The 18,308-nt window shown below is 45.9% G+C and overlaps 1 protein-coding gene across 5 annotated transcripts; it reads right to left on the bottom strand.

Moving 5' to 3' along the window:
• Nucleotides 1–8,849: 8,849 nt before the first annotated feature.
• Nucleotides 8,850–17,071, bottom strand: FTSJ1 (FtsJ RNA 2'-O-methyltransferase 1). 5 transcript variants are annotated; one of them, XM_045187607.3, is made up of 13 exons: nt 16,624–17,059; nt 15,020–15,193; nt 14,689–14,758; nt 14,498–14,588; nt 14,071–14,149; nt 12,537–12,589; nt 12,399–12,452; nt 12,209–12,311; nt 12,022–12,105; nt 11,013–11,110; nt 10,725–10,922; nt 10,464–10,505; nt 8,850–9,406 (listed from the first exon to the last, which is right to left on the bottom strand). In XM_045187607.3, exons 2-12 carry the CDS (start codon nt 15,153–15,155, stop codon nt 10,473–10,475), a joined length of 999 nt encoding a protein of 332 aa, XP_045043542.1. In that variant the 5' UTR covers nt 15,156–15,193; nt 16,624–17,059; the 3' UTR covers nt 8,850–9,406; nt 10,464–10,472. The 5 variants fall into 5 exon arrangements, with proteins under 5 accessions (XP_045043542.1, XP_045043541.1, XP_024435776.1 ...); XM_045187606.3 differs by having other exon boundaries at nt 11,013–11,116; nt 16,624–17,057; XM_024580008.4 differs by having other exon boundaries at nt 15,035–15,193; nt 16,624–17,056.
• Nucleotides 17,072–18,308: the final 1,237 nt, after the last annotated feature.

The raw sequence follows: 18,308 nt of genomic DNA on the forward strand, positions 1-18,308 counted from the left end.
CCCTGGACTCCACCATGATCCAGTGAAATATGGCACATGTTTCCTCGAATCATTACATGGAGCTGAGGACAACACACCTCAGATCCTGAAGGGGAGAGCTGCTGCGAGAGGATGGTGACTCTGAAACCCACAAGAGTACTTTACAGAGGGGATGGACACCTGTTTGCGCAGCCAGCTTAAAACCAGATAAGCATGTGGGGAACTTCTGGGCATGGTTGTGGCTTATAGCCTTTTGGGGAACAAGGGAAGTGCTGGGTTTTGTGGGCGAACCGGCCTCTGGGCAGGAGTGCTCTCAGATCCCCACCCTGAGGCTGGAACCCTGTAAATAAAAACCTGTTTCCCTCAACACTAATCGTTGGGTCGTGTATCAACATGCCACGTGGCCGAGCTCTGGTTTGCTTGGTTAGAGTTCTAATAAGCATATAAGGATAATATGGTTTTAATTTGCATTTTCCTAATGACTAAGGATGTTGTGCATCTTTTCACATGTTTGTTTGCCATCTATATTTCCTCTTCGATGCAGTGCCTGTTCAAATCTTTTTTTAAATTGGGTTGTTGGTTTTATTATTATTAAATAATAATAATATTTGGGAATATTATTATTATATGGGAATTCTCTGTATATTCTGGATACAGGTTCTTTGCCACATAATGCATTTTCTCCTAATTTGTGGCTTATCCTTTCACTTTTATATTATACTTTTATATCTACTTTTTTGCTTCATGTATTCTTTCAACAAATATTTATAAAGAACCTGCTGTGTGCCAGACCCTGCTTTAGGTACTAGAAACACAGAAAGGAACATAACAGACAGGTCCTCCTGTCTTTTGGGACCTCCTATACTTGATATTATTCAATAGACACTGGAAAACACTAAGTTAACCTGTTGGATATTCTATTTGTCCCTCTGATCCATTCTCCCTCCTTCCCTGTCTTGCTCTGTGTCCCAGAAGATTGTATGGACTTCAAAAGCCAGGTTCTGCCCCAAGTGGATTCCAGCTGGGTTGGCCAATGAGAAGCCCTGGCAGGTGACTGGACAGAGAGAGCTGTGTGTTCACTGCTCACATCCTTGCTGCTTCAGCACTGGGTTTCTGGCTGGGGCTGGCTCCAGCTTCCCCTGGGTTTCATGCTCAACTTTGGCCACCCTCAGAGTCACAAACTTTGGGGTCTGCACACTCCTGGGGTAATACAGACAGGGACAAGGACATTACTGAGGACATGTGAAAAGGGGAGTAGACACTACTACAGTCAAATGACTGTGATGTAGATGCTCCTGGACTATCATAGGTTCCACTATGGACAACCCCATAGTCACACTGCTTGTGGTATGCACTCCGTTGGGGTCACATCAAATGGAGCAGAGACACCTCTCAGGACATATAGACAGGGGTAGTTACTCCTGTGATCATGAAGAATTTGGTGTGGGAACTCCTCAAGTCACACTGAATGGGGGGTTAGCACCTCTGTGGTCACAGACACTGGGGTAAGAAGATTTCTTTGATCACAGGGATGATGGGTGGTGTCCTTTCCTGGACCACCTAGCTGAAGTGTGAACCTGCCAGTAGTCACAGGCATGGGAGTTTCATACTGCTGAAACTCAGTCACCCTGAGAGGGTATACTGTCCTGGAGCCACAGAGACTGGGATGTAGACACGCTGTGCCAGGGACTGTGGGTTTGGACACCACTGGGGTCACATATGTTTGGGATTGGACATTGCTTCCATCACAATCACTTAGGTTTGAACACCCCTGGGGCCATAGAGACTGTGGAATGGAAACTTTTTTTTTATTGTTGTTCAAGTACAGTTTTCTGCATTTTTTAAATGTATTTTTTCTTTTTATTTTCTTTATTTTATTTTTAGAGAGAGAGAGGGAGGGAGAGAGACAGAGAGAGAAACATTGATTTGTTGTTCCACTCATTTATGTACTCATTGGTTTGATTCTTGTATGTGCCCTGGCTAGTGATTGAACCCGTAGCCTTGGCATATTGGGATGATGCTCTAACTAACTGAGCTACCTGGCCAGGGCGAAATAATGGGGTCTCAGATACTCCTGCCTAACATAATTATTTATTTTTTTAAAGATTTTATTTATTTTTATTTTTAGAGAGAGGGGAAGGGAAAGAGAGGGAAAGAAACATCAATGTGTGTTTGCCTTTCATGCGCCCCCCCCACTGGGGACCTGGCCCACAACCCAGGCATGTGCCCTGATTGGGAATTGAACCAACAACCGTTTGGTCCACAGACCTGTGCTCAGTCCACTGAGCCACACCAGCCACTGCTGTTACTATTTTTTTTTTAATTTCATTTTAGAGAGAGGGGAAGGGAGGGAGAAGAGAAAGAGAGGAAGAGAAACATCAATGTGAGAAACATTGTTTGGTTGCCTCTCATGTGCCCCAACTGGGGACTGACCCTGCAACCCAGGCATGTACCTCAAACAGGAATCGAACCAGCGATCTTTCACATTGTGAGAAGATGCTAAACCAACTGAGCCTCACTGGTCAGGGCTAACATTCTTTTTTTTTAAATATATAATCTTTATTATAGTTTTTCCATTACCACTTAGTCCCCTTATATCTCCCGCCCCCCAGCAATCACCACACTATTGTCCATGTCCATGAGTCCTTTTCCTTTTTTTCTCAGTGCCTCCACCCCCTCACCTCCACCCCCCTTAGCTGTCGTCTGTTCTCCATCTATGAGTCTGTCTCTGTTTTGCTTGTTAGTTTAGTTTGTTCATTACATTCCACATATGAGTGAGATCATATGGTATTTATCTTTCTCTGATTGGCTTATTTCACTTAGCATAATATTCTCCAGGTCTATCCATACTGTCTCAAAGAGTAAAATTTTCTTCTTTTTTACAGCTGAGTAGAATTCTATTGTGTAAATGTCCCATAGTTGTTTTATCCACTCATCTACTCAGGGACACTTGGGCTGCTTCCATATGTTGGTGATTGTAAATAATACTGCAATGAACATAGGGGTGCTTATGTTCTTTTGAATTAGTGTTTCGGGTTCCTTTGGATATTTTCCCAAAAGTGGGATTGCTGAGTCAAAAGGCAGATCCATATTTAATTTTTTGAGGTATCTCCATACTGCTTTTTTAAAAAGATTATTTATTTATTTATTTTTAGAGAGAGGGGAAGGGAAGGAGAAAGAGAAGGAGAGAAACATCAAAGTGTGGTTGCCTTTCACATGCCCCCCACTGTGGACCTGGCCAGCAACCCAGGCATGTACCCTGGGCTGGATATTGAACCAGTGACCCTTTGGTTCACAGGCCCACACTCAATCCACTGAGCTACACCAGCTGGGGCGTCCATACTGGTTTCCACAGTGGCAGCGCCAATCTGCATTCCCACCAACAGTGCAAAAGGGTTCCCCTTTCTCCACATCTTAGCCAGCACTTGTTTATTTATTTTGCTTTACTGATGATAGTCATTCTGACAGGTGTGAGATGGTAAATCATTGTGGTTTTTATTTGCATTTCTCTGATGATTAATGATGTTGAGCATCTTTTCATATGTCTATCAGCCATATGTATGGCCTCTTTGGAGAACTGTCTATTCAAGTCCTTTGCCCATTTTTTAATTGGGTTGTTTGATTTTTTTTGTGTTTTGTAAGTACTTTATAAATTTTGGATATTAACCCCTTATCAGATCTGTTAGCGAATATGTTCTCCCATTCTGTGGGTTGTCTTTTTATTTTGTTGATGATTTCCTTTGCTGTGCAAAAACTTTCTAGTTTGATGAAATCCCATTTCTTTATTTTTTCTTTTGTTTCCCTTGCTTGGGGAGATATATCCAATAAAAAACTTTTATGAGCAATGTCTGAGATTTTGCTGCCTATGTTTTCTTCTAGGATTTTTATAGTTTCAGGTGTATAATTTAAGTCTTTGATATATTTTGAATTTATTCTCGTGTGTGGTATAAGAAGGTGGTCTAGTTTTATTTTTCTGCATGCATCTGTCTAATTTTTCCACAACCATTTATTGAATAAACTATCTTTAGCCCATTGTATGTGCTTGTTTCTTCTGTCAAATATTAATTGACTATAAAAGTGTGGGTTTATTTTTTAAAGATTTTATTTATTTATTTTTAGGGAGAGGGGAAGTGAAGGAGAAAGAGAGGGAGAGAAACATCAGTGTGTGGTTGCCACTGGCATGCTTCCCACCAGGGACCTGGCTCATAACCCAGGCATGTGCCCTGAGTGGGAATCGAACCGGCAACCCTTTGGTTTGCAGGCCAGCACTTAATCTGCTGAGCCATACCAGCCAGGAAGGTGTGGGTTTATTTCTGGGCTCTCTATTCTGATCCATTGATCTGTGTGTCTGTATTTATGCCAGTACCAGGTTGTTTCGATTATTATGGCCTTGTAGTATAGTTTGATATTATGTAGCATGATTCCTCCAACTTTGTTCTTCTTTTACAGGATCGCTGTTGCTATGTGGGGCCTTTTGTGGTTCCATATAAATTTTTGAAATATTTGTTCTAGTTCTGTGGAATATGTCATTGGAATCTTGATAGGAGTTACATTGAATCTATAGATTGGGTAGTATGGGCATTTTAATGATGTTAATTCTTCCACTCCATGAACACAGTATGTGCTTCCACTTATTTGTATCTTCGTCAATTTCTTTCTTCAGTGTCTTATAATTTTCCAAGTACAGGTCTTTTACATCCTTCATTAGGTTTATTCCAAGGTATTTTATTCTTTTTGAAGCAATTGTGAGTGGGGTTGTTTTCTTAATTTCCCTTTCTGGTAGCTTGTTATTGGCATATAAAAATGCAACTGATTTCTGACTATTAATTTTGTATCCTGGTACTTTGCTGAATTCATTTATCAGTTCTAGTAGTTTCTTGGTGGAATCTTTGGGGTTCTCTGTGTAAGCTATCATGTCATCAGCAAACAAAAACTGTTTTGCTTCTTCCTTCACAATTTGGATACCTTTTATTTCTTTTTGTCTGATTGCTTGTGACTAGGATTTCCAGTACCATGTTGAATAAGAGAGGTGAAAGGTCTTGTTCCCAATCTTATGGGGAACACTTATACTTTTTGCCCACTGAGTAAGATGCTGGCAGTGGGTGTCATATATGGTCTTTATTATGTTTGGGTATGTTCCCTCTATTCCCACTTTGCTAAGAGTTTTTATCATAAATGGGTGCTGGATATTTATCAAAAGTTATTTCTGCATCTATTGATATGGTCATGTGGTTTTTATCCTTCATCTTGTTTATGTGGTGAATCACATTTATTGATTTGCAAATATTGTACCATCATTGTGTTCCTGGAATAAATCCCACTTGATTGTGGTGTATGATCTTTTTGATGCATTGCTGTAGTAGGTTTGCTAATATTTTGTTGAGGATTTTAGCATCTATGTTCATCAATGATATTGGCCTATAATTTTCTTTCTTTGTAGTTTTAAATATATTTTTTATTTGTTGATTTTTAGAGAGTGGGAGAAAGAGAGAGAGAGACAGAGAGGGAGAAACAACAAGTTGTTTTTTCACTTATTTATACATTCATTGGTTGATTCTTATATGTGCCCTGACTGGGGATCAAACCCTCACCTTGGCATATCAGGATGATGCTCTAACCAACTGAGCTCATGGAGTGGACACTGTTGAGGTGGCTGGACTGGGGCAAAACCACCCTTGGAAAATCACAGGCTGAGCAGTGGACACCTGTAGGGGTCACCCAGACTGGAGTGCGGACACCTCCATGATCACACAGTTGGAGAGGCACACACTCGTGGTGCCACTGAGACTATCGTGGGTAAAGTCCTGCAATCACACACACCAAGTTGTTGCCACTTCTGAACTGTCACCAAACATAGGGCAGACACTCCTGGGGTCACACAGGCTTGGCTGTGGATGTTTCTGTGGTCAAACTTTGGGATGTGGACACAGCCAAGGTAAAACTTGCTGGACCCATCTGGGGCCATAGGGACATGTGGGAGGACACATTTGTGGTCCCACGTACTGCAGTGTAGAAACATTGTTGGGATGTGGACACTCCTGGAATCATACAGAATGGAGTTTGGCTACTTTCCTGTGGCCACACAGATGACATAGTGAATGAGTGTGGGGCCATTGAGACTAGTGTGGCCACTCCTTGGTCCCACACCAGGTAGAAAATTCTGGAGTTGCAGACTGGGACGTGACACCCTGGTGGTCACAGAGCCTGGGGCATGGAGACTTCTTTGATCATACAGTCTGTGGTGTAAAAACCCTGGAAGTTATACAGCCAAAGCTATAGCACAGGCTGGGTGGTGGCCCCTCATGTGGTCACACAGAAAGTTAATCATCCTGGAGCTATGCAGACAGACTATTGTGTGGACACTTCTGGAAACAAAGGTTGGCTGTGGGCCCTCCTGGGGTTACATAAACTGGGGTATGGCCACACCTGGCATTTCATGGTCTGAGGAATGCTCACTCTTAGGGGACACTGACTGGGAGGTGGAAAGCCCACGGTGATAAACTGGGGTGTGAACAATTCTGCAGTTACACAGACTGCAGATGTGTTCCCCTGAGGACATGCATTGGGGTCTGGAGCCTCTTGGGGTCACACAGAGAGGGTGGGCACTCCTCTGGTGACAAAGGTTGACATATGGCCGGCCATTGGTGAGGTCACCCAGACTGGAATGTGGGTACTACTACACACTCACATATTTGACAGTGGGCATCCCTGGGGTCACATAGACTGGAGTTTTCACAACTGTATGGTCACAAACTTTGGGGTATGGACACTTATGGGGTCACCAGATTGTGTTTTGAATACTTCAGGTATGCACAACAGACATCACAGCTCCTGCAGTGACACAGACTATGTTTTAGATACCCCTGGGGTGATAATGACTGGGGTGTGGTAACCCCTCAGGTCACGAAGAATGGGGGATGGACACCCATTGTTATTATATAAAGAACTGACAAAACTATGGCCAAATTAACTGGGGCATGTACACTTTTGGGGTAACATGGCCTGGGTTATGGAAAGCGTCAGGTCGCACACACTGGAGAATAAACATTTCTGTCATCACAGACTAGAGCGGAAACACTCCAGGAGTGACTCAGACTAAAGTCAGTATTCCACTGAGGACACTTGGTCTGAGGTATATGTACCTCTGTGGACAAACTGACTGTGGCGTGGAAAGTTCTGGAGTCACACAGACAGGTGTGGACACTCCTCTAGTCACAAGACTAGGGCATGTACAATAAGGGCCACACAAATGGAGAGGGGCACTACTGAGGTCAGAGATGGCCTGGACCAGCTGGTCCCTCACGGGCCACACACTCGGGGGTATAGACACCACTGGGCCACGCAGACTGGGGATTAGACAGTTCTGTCATAGCCACTTGCATGCATATAGATGCAAGATGTGTACAGATGGGGATGGAACAACTAGAGACACACAGCTTCATGTGAGTACACTTGCGGGGTCCCAAAGGCTGTGTTTATATTTGTGCAAATTTAGATGTGAACACTGCTATGAAGACAGAGACTGGAGTGTGCAAACTACTGGGGTCTCACAGAGTGTAGTGTTGATACTGCTGATTTTGCATGGTATCGGGCATGGGTGCTCCCGTGGTCCCAGAGCCTGTTTTGTCTTGCATTCCTGTAGTCACAGTGACCTGGGTGGGGAGGACCCTGGGTTAATGTGCATGCCCCCTAAAACCACAGAGTTACAGAGACTTGTATGGACACTCCTAGGGTCACATGGTCAGGTGGAGAAACACCTAGGGTCACAGACTGGGATGTGGACAAAGAATGTTGAGTTTCTAAAGATAATGGGAGTGAGCTGCAGAAACTAGTTCTGCCGGAGTAGTTGCTGAGTTTATCAGCTCCTGTTTGCTAAACTGTAGAAATTCAAGACTGCAGTCAAGACACACGTCCTGACATTTCTTTCAGAGAAGAGCTTTTAACATAAAAAATTGTTCTGTGGAACCCTTTGGCATTTGGTTAAACCTGTGGACCTCTTAACAGAATATTTAAAAAAGCATGCACATGCAAAAACACAGCCAAATACACAGGATGACTAGGAAATTCAATTATACAGTACAGACGTGCCTCAAAAGGTTAAATAACTACCACCTGATCCAGCAGTTCCACTTCTGGGTATTTATCCAAAGGAGGTGAAATCACTATCTCAAAGAGATATCTGCATCCCTATGTTCACTGCAACATTACTCAAAACAGACAAGATGTGGAAAAAACCTAAGTGCCTGTCAAGAGATGGACACAGAAAATGTGGCGCAATGTGAAATGTTAAAGCTGCGTGTATGCCAATTCTACTCCTAAGAACAGATTGTGAGAATGTACGGCCCTAAAAAATGAAATCCTGCCATTTGTGACAATATGGATGGACCTCGAAGGTTAGGGTTAGGGAGGTAAGTCAGACAGAGAAAGACAAATATGGCTTCACTTCACTTATATGTGGAATCTAAAGAAAATGAACTCAGGGAAACAGAGACCAGATTGGTGGTTGCCACAGGCGGGGGTAGGATGGGAGAAATGGGTGAATGGTCAAAAGGGACAAACTTCCAGTTATAAGTAAGTCATGGGGAAGTAATATATAGCATGGTGACTATAGTTAATAATACTGTATTGTGTATTTTAAAGTTGCCAAGAGAGTAGATTTTAAAAATTCCCACCAGACGAAAACATGTATAATTACGTGAACTGATGTATAACTAAGTTCACTAAACTTATTATGGTGATCACTTCATAATATACACACATCAGATCAATATGCTGTGTACTTTACACTCATATATTATATAAATTATATTTTAATGAAATGGAAAAAATATGACCACCTGTAGTAAAACGAAACAACATTGGGATGCAGTGATATATGAATTTTTTTATTAGTACATCAAATTATAAGATCTTCCATGATTTCAAGTAGTGACAAATGTGAATGATATTTCAAGATGCCTGCAACGACCCTACCATAAAAATGAACTGATTTATATTGGCGGAAAAGTCACAGGCACTGGTTTTACAATCATGATTTACTGCTAGAATTTGTATTTGGGAATAAAGCTAAATTTCAGTGGTATTAGTGAAAATAAAGATGTAATTTTTTCCTCCACCAAGTTCATGGACACCTCTGACTTCTCTCCAGGTTAAGAACCCCAGACTTTTGGGTAAATTCTGGACATAGGACAGCCCTTGGAAGATTTAGAGAAGAAGCAAGATCTCATGCAAGAACCCCTTCTCCAGTGGAAATGAACAGTCCTTGATGTTTCCCTTTCTGGCGGTGTCCGTGGTGCTTGTTGCAGGTTCCCGGTTGGAGCTTGTGTGCTGGACCCATCAATGAGATCATATTGGAAAAACAAATTCATCAGCGCAAGTTCTGGCTCTCCTGACAGCAAAGAGCTTCTGTGTTGTCTCACACTACCAGCTATTAAAAGGTCAAAGAAAAAGTTTTAAACAAAAATGTATTTTCCCACTTTTTGCTACTTAATCATTGTTCACTTGGCCACTAGTATTTTTGTGGTTTTTTTCCCTACTTTTACTGTAAACAGTGACATACAGAAAAAACCACATAAAACATATATATGTTCCATTTAATGAGTAATAATATAGGGTATTATTTCATATAATTGTAGGATGTTCATTCTCATTGCTAATAATTCTCCATCATGAATATACCACAATTTAATGATCCATTCTATAGTTGATGGATCTTTGGGCTGTTTCTAGTCTGGGGGCACTAGAAATAGTGCCAGCCAGGAACACCCTAGTACTCATTGATAAGCCACTGTCAGAAAGCGATGTCCTCTAACACGAGGTCCTGAGGATGAGAAGCCCTCCAGCACTGCCGGGTTGGCCCACTCTGCTATAGGTAAACTGGGAGTTTACCCACTGCTCCCTCACACACCAGGCCCAGTTCCACCTCAGGGCCTTCGCATTTGCTATTTCTTCTCCCTAGAATGCTCTCCCCGATGTAAATACATGAGTTCCCTCCCTCATCCCCTTCTAGTCTCTGCTCAAACATTACCTCAGTGAGGCCTTCCATGACAACCCCTTTAAAATGTGTATGCTGCCACCCCCAGAATCTGATTCTTTTTACCCTGCTTTATTTACAATTTTTTCATGTCCAATATTACTTTACATATTATGTATAACATGTAAATACAGTGAAGTGCAAGCTCTAGGTGTGAGTACATACGTGTGTGTGTGTTGGGGGCAACACCTACATTCAGACTGTGTTATTGTTTATTACCTCTTTCCCACTCTTGGAAAGTATTTGTCTGTTTTCCCCACTCTACCTCTAAACCTAGAACAACGCCCAGCACACTGACATACAATGTCACATGCTTAGTAAAAGGTTTACTGACTGAAATCTTATCAGTTGATGTAAAAATGTCAAAGGTGAAAATTTTACTAATCTTTTCCTCAAATTCAAACTCTTCAACTCTTCTTATTCAAACTCTTTGATAAAAAGGCAGATTTACCTTAATGTGTTAAGGTGAACAATTCATTTCATTGTCTTCCACCTACTCAAGAAAAAGAAAAGGGACTCAGGTACTTGGCTAAGCTATTCCCATTCATTATTCTTGGTTTTACCCATTGATTTTTATAGCTATTGGGAGGCAGGGAAGAGAATTTTGACCCCCAAAACCATGTCATTTGGGGGCAGAAAGAGGAGTACTGGGAGGGGTCACTGTGGGCGCACAGAAAGGGCATTGTAGGCCCTGGGCCACATGTTTCCAGACCTCAGAGGCCAGCAGGGTGTGGCACTGTGGGGCAGCCAGGGGCTTGGGCAGTGTGTCCATTGTGCTGATAGGGCAGTCCTGAGGGCGGATCTCCTTGGCCAGCCGCCCCTTCTTCTTCAATGTGCATGCCTCCTGGTATGGTGGCGAGATGGGGGGCTGCGTGGGTGGAGTGTATCTGTACTCTGAGCCGTCCTCCAGCTGCAGGGACACATGGTAGGGAGATGGTAAGGACCTGGGAACCTAGGGTAGCCCCCACCACAATCTGCCTGCTGTTGGCTAGGCACTCACATCCAGTGGGTAACTGCGGTCTGAATCATAGGAGCTCAGGTCCCCACAGGTCACAAATGGCACAATGATGCGGGAGGGACCATTTAGTTGGTTGAAATCTGGATCTGACAAGCAGGGAGAAATAAGACAGGACAGGGCTGGGATGCCCTGGGACCAGGCATAACGCAGGCTGAAGCATGGGTACCAAGGCCTCCCCACACATCCACCAGCTACTCTCATGCTCCTCCACCAGAAATTCTACACTCGGTTCAAATCACCTCTTCTAAAACACTGCCCCCACCCCCCACTTTTTTCGCACCACACTTAAAAAATATTTTAAAAAATCCTCACCAGAGGATATGTTTATTGATTTTAGAGAGAGAATAAAAGAGAAACATTGATCAGTTGCCTTCTATATGTGACTGGACCAGGGATTGAACCCACAACCTAGGTATGAGCCCTGACTGAGGATTGAACCCATAACCTTTTGCTGTACGGGGATGACACTCCAACTGACTGAGCCACCTGGCCAGGGCATCACACTGCACTTTTATGTCTGTCTACCGGCCTTTCTATATGGCCTAGACCTTGTCTCAATCCCGCTTGCTGAATGAGCAGGCACTATACCTTTTCCCACTAAGAGCCAGGTGAAAGAATCTCATGGGGAAAAATTCCCACATGAGTAAGGTTTTCACCTGGGGGCATGACTGAATCTTCCTAGGTTATAATCTCCTTAGGTGGGTGTCTCTGCTTGGTGCAGAACTCAGGACCCTCCTGGGACAGAATTTTACCAGGTCCAAGTGTAGTTACCACGAGGGGACTGGGCTGAAGATCCTCCTGGGATATAATATCCATATGGAGCAGGGCGGGGTGAATTTCCACCAGAGGGTAAGGCAGAGGAACCTCTACGGACAGAATTCCCACAAGGAACAGTCTCTACCAGGCGGTAGGGCTGAGAGCCCTCCTGAGACATAAATCCCACAAGGGGCATGGTTTCCCCAGGGACAGGGCCCAGGGCTCTGGCTCTCACCGTATGAATGGTCCAGTAGGGGTTTGGTCAGGTCCGGCAGAAAGCCCTCAGGGGGGTCATAACCCTGACAGACAGCGAAGGCCTCTGTGGGTGAAAGGTGGAGTGAGGGCAGACTGTCACCTCGACCCAGGGGCTGGACAGGTCCCTGAGATTCGCACTGCCTGCCTGACCCCTACTCCCCACTGACCAATACTAGAGTTCCGGCTGCTCCTAGGCTTGGCACAGAGCACACTGGAGAAGAACACACGCAGCTGGCTGTAGATCAGCGTCACATCCCGGCCTCGGAAGATCTGCAGCGTGGGGAGGCAGAGTTAAAAGGCATGAGCACGACCCTCAGGGACCTGTCTCTGTCCCCCACCAGGTTTCCAAAGGCTTACCTTGGCTACGAAGCAGCCCCCTGGCTTCAAGACATGTGTAGCAATGTTCAAAGCCTGTGGGCAGGACAGATAGCTAAGGCTGAGGCAGAGGTAGCTGGAGGGCGATAAATTGAGGCAGGGGCAGCCAAGGTTACTCACGGCCAGGAGGAGCTGGGCCTGCATATACTCATCAACATCATGGAGGCCAGTTACTGCGGCAAGAGGAACGGCATTAGGGGAGCCATCCAGTTCTAGCTATCTTCTTGTCCCAGAGAGGTTAGAAGGCTAAAAACATTTCCCAGGCTCGCTTACTGCTAAGGTTCTGCATGTGAATTAATATCTGTCCACTAGATGCATATTCTGAACTCCTAACTCCTAGGAGCTCATTTTAATGCTCAAAACAACCTTATCTGCCAGTCTCTTTATAATCATTTCTACCCAGTCCAGACTCCTAACTCCAGACTCAGATCTGACTTGACATCTCAGACCTGACCTGTCCAAAACCAAACTCCTGAGCTTCCTGCTCAAACGTGCTCTTCCTACCATCTTTCTCATCTCATCTGATCCTTCCAGTTGTTCAGGCCAAAAACCTTAGTTACCTTTGACAAGTTCTATTCTCTCCTCACATCCACATTCAAACCATTAGCAAATCCTCTTGGCTCTACTTTCAAAAGACCTGCTGAACTGACCCTACTCATCACTACAGTCATCACTCAGCTGGTCTACTGCAGTGGCCTCCTCTTGCCCAGGCCCCTGGCTTCCACCCTTGCCTCTCACACTGCTCAGAGCAGCCAGAGGGATCCTGTCACAACCCAGGGACAGGGATGGCCCTCGACTACTCATAACCTTCTCACGGTTTTCTCTTGAGTTCTCATCTCAGTGAAAAAGCCCAAGTCCTCACTGTGCCCCGTAAGGGTCCACACAAGGATCTGTGCCCTGTGGCCTCACTGACCTTACCTCCTATCACTCTCCCCCCACTCTGATCTTACCATATTGATCTCCACGCTTGTGTTCACACATGTCAAGCACTCTCCCACCTTGAGGCCTTTGCACAGGCTTGTCCCTTTGCCTGGATTGTTCTTCCTCCAGGCATTCCTCTGGCTTACTCTCTCACCTAGGTCTTTGTGCTGACATCCGTGAGGCCTTCCGCATCCACTTTATTTAACATTCCAACAGGACTCCTTCCTTCCCCCCTTTTCATTGATTTCCCCATGGTAGTTATCACCTTTTGATAGGCTACAGAGCTCAATATGCTTCTTTCCCGTCTGCTCCCACTAGAACACCAGCTCTATGAGGGCAGAGATTAGTGGAATTTTATTCACAAATGTTTTCCCAACATGTACGACAGTGCCTGACACATGATAGGTGCTCAGTAAACATGTGTTGAATGGATGACTGACTGACTAAAATGAATGGGCAGTGAGAGGGACTTCAGAGATGCAGAGAGCATAGAGAGGAGATATGAGAAGAGGGAAGGTGGGCAGCAGACAAAATCGAAGTGGTAGAGAGTGAGGAGGGAGAAGACAGAGGCAGAGAGCAGGCAGCAGGGCAAGGAGAAGTTGCCAGATGTGGGAAACGGCTGACAGAGGAGGAGAGGTAGGGAGTCGAAGTGGGAAAGAAGCTGCCAACAAAACAGGAGATACAGAAAGGGCATGCACAGGGTCCCCCACCTGGCCTCCCAACCCGTGTTTACCATCGGGAGCCCCGTCGCACACCACTAGGTCCGCAGGGCAGCCCTCAAAGTGCCGGATGATCTCCTTGGCAGTGGACAGCTATGGAAGAGAGGGTGGATGAGTGGCTCCAGGGTTCCACCATGCTCTGGCCTTCTAACCCCACCTGCCCATGGCCCTGCTGCAGGCCTTGGGTCACTCAAATACTCAGGATTTGCCTAAGACCACACTCCATCTGTGGGGACCCAGTCCCATAATTTGTTGCCATCTCTCTGGGATGACATCCTGCTGGCTCTGTTTCTCTGCCTCTCTTTTATACTCTCAGGTTCTCTCGGTCACTCTGTCTCTGTCTTTCTCAGTCTGTTTCTCTGTCTCTTGCACTGTCTGTGGCCCCCAGGTTGGGGGATCTTTGCCCAGGAAATGCCTCAACATCCCCAGCCATGCTCTTACCTGGGTGATGTCGCCCTGGATCTGTAACACACCTGGTAGTGGAGCCATAGCCTGAAGGTCCACAGCCACCACATGGCCGGACCCCTGGCTCCTGTGGACAACATGGCCCATGTCAGCCCAGTTTTTACTCCTGGCCTGCCCTCCACCTAGTCTGCCCTCCCAGGGGCCCCCATCTGGGACTCCACACTCACCCGATCTTCTGGCTCAGCACTTGGCTCCAACTGCCTGGGGCTGCACACAGGTCAACTGCCCGTGTCACGCCTGAGCACACACAGGAAGGTGTAGTGTCAGTTGCACTCACCTCTCCAACCTGGGAACCCCGCAAAAGTCATTGCTCTCCCCGGGGGAGCACCCACATCTATTTGCTGCCCAGGGGCCCAACTCCTCTTGAGTATCTGCACATCTTCCTGCCTGTCCCCCCACCCCATAGTTCCCCCCAAGTCAGCCCACCCACTGCAGGTTGCTTTGCAGACCTAGCTCACTTGTCTGTTCCCTGTGCCTGCCCATCCCCCAGGGACTTGCCAGCCAGGTAGGGACCTTGGAAGAGTTGGAATTCCTCATTGAGTTGTAGCAGCTTGAAGGCACTGCGGGCACGCCAGCCATTCTCCTTGGCCAGGCGGTAGTAGACATCCCGCTTGTCCTTCGATGTCCGTCCCATCTCACACACTGTTTGCCCAGGGACCTGCCAACAGTAAGCTGATGCCACCCTGTATCAGTAACTGGGCGAGTGCGCCACCACCTACCTCTGCAGGGCAGCCAAAAACACACAAACCAAGCTGGGCTCACCTGACCCACATGAGAGCTCACTCAGCAGATCGGAAGACTGGAGCCCAGTCACTGACCCAACTCACATAGCCTGAAGAACCCCAGCACTGAACTCTCAGGCTCCACCGCTCACCCCACCAGAATCCCCACAGAGCTCATTACTCACCCCACAGATCCCCCAACGCAACACTTGACGCATTACTGACTCTGTCAAACTCCACTGCTGTCACCCACACTCTGTATATTAGACCCTGTGACTCTATCAACCCTTCTCTGCCCATCTTATTCCCATTAACATCTCACTGTTTCCCCAGCTGTCCGCATCGCCCCTAGATTCTTATATCCCTATCAGCTCCCCCATTAATCCCTTGCTTTCATCCTCATTATCTCAATACTACCTCATTGTACTCCCCACCCCCTTAATCTCTCTCTCCCTACCCCATTCCCCATTAATCCCTGCAATGATTAGGTCCCCAGTAATTCCTTTATTACTACAACGTTATCAACCCCCATTAATGCCTGAAGGATGATGGCCTATTAGCTTCCCATTAAACTCTCAATTACAATGATTTAACAGCCCCCCATGAACTCAGCCCTCCAATTAATCCTTCATAGATCACACCATTAGTGCCCTGACATTCCTTCATTATCACACACCCAGGTTAATCCTGAGTGATCAGTTTCCCATTCTCCCCTGACTGCCCACCTGGACCCCGAACAATCACTTGATGATCACACCCCAACACCTTACTATTATCCTTTCTTTGCTCACCGTTAGCATTAATTCCTCCATGACCGTGCCATGATCACCCATTAAAAGCCTTTGACTACGTGTCTTTGACACGTGTCTATGTGTCTCTCACTTCTTTGATCACTGTTTCCATTAGTTCCTTGATCATGAGCCCCACTGGCCTCTATTATTCCCTCCAGAACCTCGTCATTATCCTTTCCATTACTATGCCCACCACTCTTCATTAACCTATTGAAATCATACTTCCATCAATCCCTCAGGGATCACATCCCCATCTGCCTCCCATTAATTTTTAGTTGCCCACTCTACCACCCCCCTCATTAATCAGTGAACACACCCCCACTAGTCCCCATGATCATGTTGACCATTAGCCCCTATTGATTCCTCTATGAAGCCCTAGCAGACCTCCGTACACTCACGCGGACTCCCCTTCCATTAACAGCCCTCTGGCCAAACCCTCGCTCCCTCCTCGACCTTATTTCAAAGATCATGTCTCTATTGGAGCCTTCAGAGCCCTCTCAATGCGGCTCCACTGATATCTGGACCCCCGCCACCCCCAGCCTCCCCCCTCAGCCCACCCCGCAATAGTGGTCCCGTTCTACACACAAACCTTGGGTCTGCAGCCTCCCTGGTGTCAGCCGCCCAGAGTACGTAGCTCTTTCCTCCTTCCCTCGCTGGCGGGACAGTGCAGTCGTGCCTCCACTGTCTTGACTTGGACCCGCGTCCTCCGAGCACTGGGGCCTACCTTTGCTTTCGGATTGGGGAGAAGCGGAACACAGGAGGCCGGTCCGCCAGCAGCCCGAGCCGTGTAAAGAGCGCAAAGCGTTGAGAAATCTTAGGGCTTCAGTTTCTGTTCTGAGCTGATCCGAATGCCTTATCGCGCACGCCTAAGGGCTACTGCAGTGTGGCAAGCCTATCGTGAACACCAAGGGTTGCCCGAGGTCTGCACCCGATCGGAACGAGAGCGTGAGTCCAGTCCCCTAGGGTCGACCTCGCTGGGCTGGAGAACTGCGCTTCCCAGCATGCAACGTGCAGAACCAAAGATGCTGGGCTCACGCATGCGTAATTGAAACTTCGCGAGGTGCGAAAACAGGCTCTGCTTTTTTGTTCCGAGGCTACGGTTGTTTATAGGTACTTCCCCGCTCCTCCCTGATTGTACAGCGAGGTTCGTTGAGCTTATAGACTACATTTCCCAAAATGCTATGAGAACGACAGCACCCATTCATTTTAGGCGTGCAGCGAAGTGAAATTACCGCTGGAGTCTTGAACGTGAGAGGAAGGCATGTGGATTAAAGTGCATTCTGCACTAGGCTGCAGTTTTGAATTTCACTTACTCAAAGTGATATTGCTGCCTGAACTGTACCATTTTAGAACTTCAGTTTCCTCATCTGTGAAACGGGGATAATAAGTACTACAGATTTCAGAGTTATTTGGAGGAATAAATATGTGTTCACATAAGAAACATCCAGACCGGTAGAAGATTTTATGAGTTTGAGTCAAACTGACAACATGCTGGGGAGGAGGATCTCAAATGCTCCTGAGGATAATAGTTTTGCAGTTTCTTTTATGCATTTGATATTAAGGAGAAAATGTATATGGAAGATTGGAGAAAGCAGGGCAGGGATTGGTACAGGATAGTTAAGATTATGTGCTCTCTTGAGGGTTAATATCCCTTTTGAAGGGTATTAGCTCTGATATTTCAAAGGTGTGTTAAATTAGATGTACAAGAACAATGGACAGAGTTGGCTTAAAACCTTTCACTAAAAAAGTTAAAGGTCTGTCCCAGGCTAGTATGGCTCAGTGGATTCAGCACTGGCCTAAGAACTGAAAGATTGTTGGTTTGATTCCTAGTCAGGGCACATGCCTTGGTTGTGGGCCAGGTCCCTGGATGGAGGCGTGTAAGAGGCAAAGGATCAATGTGTCTCTCACACACTGATGTTTCTCTCCCTCTCTTTCTCCTTTCCCTTCTCTCTAAAAGTAAATAAATAAAAATTTTTTTAAAAAACTTAAAGGTCCGGGGCGTGACTACCAACTGGCTTTGTGTAGTTCCATGTTCTTCAAACATTTTTAACTCCAACCCACAAAAAACCCCTATGTATTCCCACCCAGTGAAAAAGCAAAGATAATAATGGAAACATTTATTATAGAGTTTACCGTGTGCGGGGCACTATTCTAAGTGCTCTCAATGGTGTGCTGGTAAATGGTTAACAACCAGCTCTTTGAGGGGAATGGGGGAGGGGAAATGTTTGAATGTCTGATTTCAAACATTTGGCAATGTCCACGGTTTACACACTA

Source organism: Desmodus rotundus, chromosome X (genome assembly GCF_022682495.2).
Source record: "Desmodus rotundus isolate HL8 chromosome X, HLdesRot8A.1, whole genome shotgun sequence".
Classification (NCBI taxonomy): domain Eukaryota; kingdom Metazoa; phylum Chordata; class Mammalia; order Chiroptera; family Phyllostomidae; genus Desmodus; species Desmodus rotundus.

Bases quoted from the DNA above. Each gene is read 5' to 3' on its own strand.
- FTSJ1 (XM_045187606.3), bottom strand. From the start codon at position 15,155: ATGGGACGGACATCGAAGGACAAGCGGGATGTCTACTACCGCCTGGCC. The intron at 14,150-14,497 runs GTAAGAGCATGG...TCTCTTCCATAG, and splicing joins TCCAGGGCGACATCACCCAG to CTGTCCACTGCCAAGGAGAT. The intron at 12,590-14,070 runs GTAAACACGGGT...CTCTTGCCGCAG, and splicing joins GTGCGACGGGGCTCCCGATG to TAACTGGCCTCCATGATGTT.